Raw genomic sequence first — 5,899 nt, forward strand, 5'->3', positions numbered from 1 at the left:
CCGTGACAAATTTTTTCCTTACGTCCCACCATAATTTCCTGTGGTACTACTTGAGCCCATTGTTTCTTGTCCTTTCTCTGTGCCCCTCTGGGAAGAGTCTGTCCCTGTCTTCTCTATAAACCCCCTTAAGACAGTGGAAGACTGCACTTCGTTCCCCCTTAGCCTTCCTTCTCCAGGCCGAAGGAAGCCACCGACTTCAGCCCCTCTTTGTACATCCTTGTGCTTGACAGAAGCTGGGCCTGATGCAGAGCTACTGGCAAAAGGGGAAGTCCGAGAAATGCTCCTTGAGCGTAGGCCCTTCACGTGCTCATTTTGCCACCCATGGACCAGCTACAACGGCCAGGCACACCACGGTGCAGGGACCAGTTCTGTAATGAGAGCTGAGCTCTCTAAACAAAAAGCAAGAGCGAGCTGCTGACTAGCTGTGCTAAGACACAGTTGCCCACAGGCTAACTTCTCCCATGGCATGCAGCCAGGTGGCCCATGATAACCAAGCTCTCCCCACCAGCTCTGTTACCCCTCTACGCCACTGCAATCTACAATGCACCATACACCGAAGACATATTATTATTAATCTTCAACCTATAATAAACCAAACCAACCTATGTTCATAATGAGGGGAAAAACAAGGCCTGTCCCATGCCGTTAAGTCCATCTCTCTCCTGGGACTGTTAGGGCACAGGCAGCCACCGGCGCTGGGGTGGGCAGTGGCACTGCCAACCCACCCACCCAGCAACTGCCTGCTGCCCACCTCGCCCTCAGAAAGGGATCCCTGCTTGGGGGCTGCAAGGGCTTCTTGCACCCCCTCTCCGTGACCTAGCCATGGCATCTCCCACAGCTTTGTACCCTAGTCATCTCAGCACTTGATCTAGTTGAGCTGAAATGGGCCAGCAGGTTCAAAAGTTATACAACGGGGGACTGTAAGAGCAATTACACAGCACTCGTTTCTCTGCGACCCCAGGCAAAAAGTAATATACTGCTTAGCACTCAACTGCGCATTTTTCAAAACAATCTGAATTGAAATAAAGTGCTTATTTGAGAGTTAATTACTGCTCATGACAGTATTTTACTTCTCTTTCAAGGCATTAAACTGATGTGACATCCTCTTCTCTTTTTAGATGGGGTAGAGTTTCAGATAAAACATCGAAACTGTGCGATAAACGAACAAGGAAAAAGAACTGGCTGTATGTTTAAAATATTATGCAAGCCAGAATAAAGTGGAATAAAAGGAATTTAAAATTCCATTTTAGAAAACTCTGCCAAGTTGATAGTTTTAGTAAATATTTTGCTGCCTGTAGGGTTACGGAATAAGCAGCTTTGAGTTTCCACCTTATATAAAAAGATAGTGGACAAAATGAGATAAACTATTTCACAGCACCGAATGTGTATATAGCATCTGTCAGGATAGATAAAGACATTAACTATTTTGTGGGGTGTACAACATCGTTGCAGAACTAAAGCAAGTGAGCTGGTACCATCAAATACTAGAAAGATGGTCTTGGGATTATCAGTGCAAAGCAAATACATAGACAACTCTGTCTGCGTGCCAGGTTATGAACAACTCTTGCAGGACGTGGAAAAACTGGCTGGGCATTCAGCTGAGCTAGCTGTATACAGCGAAACGGAGGAGGACTTTAGAAAAACGGCCAATTGGCTGTAATCTATAAATTGAGCTGAGAGTTCCCCATCCCTATGGTTTCCAAACAGTAACATTAACAGTACCTTCAGCAGAGATTAATTGTTCCTTCACAATGGAAACACTGAGATTTAAGGACTTTATACTCCGTTCAAGTATGTTGATAGCTCTTTTAAGCAGACTATGAAAAGCACAAGTTGTAATTTCATAATTGTGTGGAAGTTACTGAGATTTAACAATAGAAGAAATCGCACTCACAAAAGATTTCCACGGAAAATAGTCATGTAGGAATTCACATGTTTCAGCATTTTCAAGCTTCCTACTTGCCTTGAGAATGCCCTAAGAGTGTACAGCATGCCAAAGCAATTGCTGCAGAGTCTGAGAAAACGGAACTATCTGGAAGAAGTGTGTAGAGATAAGCAAGGTGCTGAATTTAAAATTCACAACGTATCTTATTCATTGAATTAAGGAATTAGGTTGATAATTATTTTGCCACCGACCCACCTTTGCCATGATTTTATCAGTCTGAAAGATTGCTAGGTCACGGGTGATATATAGTCACTGAGTTATATTAACATATCCTGAATTCACATTTTCAAAGCTTCCAAATGTTCCTCCACACAATGAGAAGGCAAAGCGGAAAATGATAAAAACTCTGATCGCTATAAATGTTGCTGTTAGAATTTGCCCTGCTCGTTGCTCAATTACACTGTGGGATATACTTAGCTTAGGGCTGCTTCAGCTCCATGTATGGACCTAACAAGCCTTCCCTTTTAACATTGTTTTTTCTAGTTGTGGTCTCTGTTATAATGTCTCAGCATACTGAGGCATTCAATATTATGTCTAGATGTTATTGGAAATGTATTTAAATGCTTCAGAGAATCATTCCAACACTATCTGGATTTTCCTCCAGTATATTTATTTGCAAGAAAGTTAATTTGATGACCTCACCGCACCAATACAGTTGTTTGGAAGAAGAGCCGAGATCTATTTTATTAATCCTTAATGAAGAACAATATTGGCTGTCTGTCCATTTTTCAAACTTAGCATGATGTCAGATGATATCTACCCTCATGCCCTCAAACACAGGTGAAATTCTGTTGCCTACACAAAATACAGATCAATTTTGTTTTCCGTTGGGGGGAAAAAAGAAAGGACTCCAAAAACACATCACTGTAAAACAGAAGTGAGATACAGAAGTCTATTCTGACCTAAGACGTCCACTTCCTGATAGTTTAAACATACAGCATGGGAATGAAAAAGCACAGAAGGAACAGTTTTATATTCTAATATTTCCTCAAAATATTGAATATTCCTTTTCTGAAGAAAGCTATGCATTACTTCTTTATTACTAAGCAATAGAAAGAGAAGTAATAACATGAAGTCCTTTTTCAATGTGGAAAATGTTTTAAACCAGTGCTTAGGGCATCCCTACTGCAAAAACTAGGGAAGAAAGTCTGATTTTGTCAGAGGGGGGCTGAGCTTTGAGCAGGCAGTGACTCAGATCTCCTACAGCTGATTTAAATGTGTTTCTCATTCCAGTAGACCATTTTATTTTACTAAAAAAAAAAAACCTCAACCCCTTAAAAAAACCAACACCCCTTAACTGTTGGAAAAAATAGTCAGAAATTGAGAAGTCTTTTTCCTCATCAATTCTAATTTTACTCATGAATGAAGCAATTGTGGTAAAAGCTGAATGGGTGTTCCTTCTGTAGTCTAATTTCTAGAAATATCTGAGAGGCTAAAAAAACATCTTGGGCAACTTCTGTTTCAAAAACACATATGAAGCTCTCCTTGCTTTTACTAGGGCTTGAGCACGGAGGCATCCAAGAGCAAAATTTCAACACACAGAGAAATGTCTTGGTTTGAACACATTTCATTCTAGAGACAAGCTGTATTCATGTTTTAACATTTGTTTAAATGGTTAAACAACAATAAAATATAAAAGAACATAAATTTAAAAAACCAAATAACAAGAAAAACCCCAAAGGCCCCCCCAGCTCTCCTGCAATTTCACTGACCTTCTTATATTCTTAGATAATTCACTGATGCTAAATAATTCAGGTCTGTATGCAAATGGCTTTTAATGTTTCCAAGCCTTCTCCAGTTTAAAAATCAGGCAGCTACAAAGTTGAATAATACAAGTAAATACTGATAAAATAACAAACTTCTCACTTTTCAGCCGAAAACATTCATCTTTGGATTCAAACAAGTGGGCAAGTAATAAAATAGTAACAAAAGGTATAAACTTATATACTAAAGAAAACATACCTGGCTGTGAAAGAAAAGAAGTTTCCTTTGTAGTGTAGCCGACAATTCCTACTGATTCTGAGTCAAAATGTACTATTTTGAAAGGATTAACATACTTCATCATTTCGTTCGCTAATGGGGTTTTCCCCTTAATGTTTGCACTCAGGATTGTAAAATTAGCATTTTTAAGGAGAGGATCCAATAATCCGCTCACACCGTCATCAAACTCATGGTTCCCCAAAGCCTGTGAAAAGCAAGAAGAAAATACAAGAAAATATATAAAATAGTCAGTCTAAATACTCTCATAAATGATATACAAGGTATGTTTGAGAAAACAAAGTCTACGTTCTAGGGAAGAAAACCCTATCTTGTCTGAAACAGCACATTCCTGTTTCTCACGAACACAGAAATGTTTTTTCTTAGGTTTAGGTTTTTGCTTTTCAGACTCTCTTACAGCAATACAGATGTGAAGGTAGAAATCTAAAACCTGTCTAAACAAGTGTTTGTAATCACATACCAGACTAAACCCCACTGGTTTTTCATCCTGTAACTGCAAGAAAGAGGGTTAACAATAACCGCAAAGGAAAACATGTATTTTGTGTATGGAAAATACATCGTTTAAAAAAATACTGAAGAAAATGTTAAATGCCAGTGACAATATTTGTTATCTTTAAATAAAACATGCATTTTAAGAGCTTGCGCTTGGACTACATTTTTTTAAACATATTTAATTCACATTCAGTAAGAGTTCTTGTGTGCTTTAACATGTAACAAGAAAATACCATTTTCTAGCCATCATCCATATCATTACCTAGCGGAAGCTCTAATGTTTATCAGCCAGGGAGAATCTCCATAGACAATCCACAGTAGGTGTGCGCGCACACATGCAGGTGTGGGCGTAACACTGTGAAGTGCTAAGACTATCACACGAAACGAGCAGTCCAGTTTATTTATGAGCAAGGTAATACCGACAAGATGAGAATGTTTAGTTGTTCTAGGTTGGTTAAGCAGAGAAAAATGGACTTACCTTAAAAGACCATGGAACTTTCTCCTACCCGCCCCTTTTTCATGCTCAGCCTACGTTGCCACATGCCTGTGCCTGCAAGTTTCGCAATAGCCAGCAAAACCTCCATAGAGGGCAACTTTGCAGAAGCACAATATATGCAAGGACCTTGCAGCATATTTAGGTGTTAGTGAAGGAAAAGATGTATCTATAGAAACGTGGTAATAGCGTAACTTGGTACATGGTAATTTGGTATAAGTTTTCAGGTGGCAACTGGAGCAGAGCATGAAAGGGGTGCTAAAGCCAACGGGCCAACTCTTCCAAATTCTGAAGATTAAGTGGGGAAAGTCGCATTCATCATCTAAAAAGACTCATATACCTCTCTGCTCTACTTAGATAAACAACCCCTATGTGTTCAACTTTTATTCCACAAACAGATTATATTAACCCTGATCGCATTCCAACCCAAGCAGGACCCTGAACCTGCTATAGCCATGGAAGCTCAGTATTTCAATCAATTATTGGCAGTGTCTTTCTTTTGGGGGAGACTAAGACTCCTGACTCCTCTGATCCCCACAGGCATGTAGTCAATGGCCCTGTGGAAAAATCAGGCTACCGGCAGTAACTTGCATTGGCAACCAACTGCTCCCGCGGATGCTAGTGAGAACACTACTCACACCCCAGGGAAGGAGACAAATTGTCTGCACGCTGCTGCAGCACTTCTCCAAAAGAACCGAGAACTATCTTTAAGAAAATCCTGACTTAGGAAGACACAATGCACTCCAACTATATTCCGTTTCTAACCATATTCTAACTGCAATCTAATTTGCTGTAAAAAAAAAAAAAAAATTTAAAAAAAGAATAACACTAAGGAAACTCGTTTTGATGCTGATTGATGTTCTGAAAAGACATCCACGGACTGGTAGAGCATCTCAGAATGATAACAAGCTATTTCCTTTCGGCTGATGCATATGCCTTCTGTTCCTCCTAAATTATATAATTTATATATA

At 39.6% G+C, this 5,899-nt stretch overlaps 1 protein-coding gene across 1 annotated transcript in view; it reads right to left on the bottom strand.

The window, feature by feature from the left end:
• NT5E (5'-nucleotidase, ecto (CD73)) overlaps nt 1-4,192 on the bottom strand; it is a 20,178-nt gene extending 15,986 nt beyond the window's left edge. Inside the window, 2 exon segments of the mRNA XM_009585367.1 lie at nt 3,908-4,135; nt 4,138-4,192. Coding sequence (XP_009583662.1) covers nt 3,908-4,135; nt 4,138-4,192 — 283 coding nt within the window.
• Nucleotides 4,193-5,899: the final 1,707 nt, after the last annotated feature.

The sequence above is a fragment of the Fulmarus glacialis genome, unplaced genomic scaffold (genome assembly GCF_000690835.1).
Source record: "Fulmarus glacialis isolate BGI_N327 unplaced genomic scaffold, ASM69083v1 scaffold499, whole genome shotgun sequence".
Classification (NCBI taxonomy): Eukaryota; Metazoa; Chordata; class Aves; order Procellariiformes; family Procellariidae; genus Fulmarus; species Fulmarus glacialis.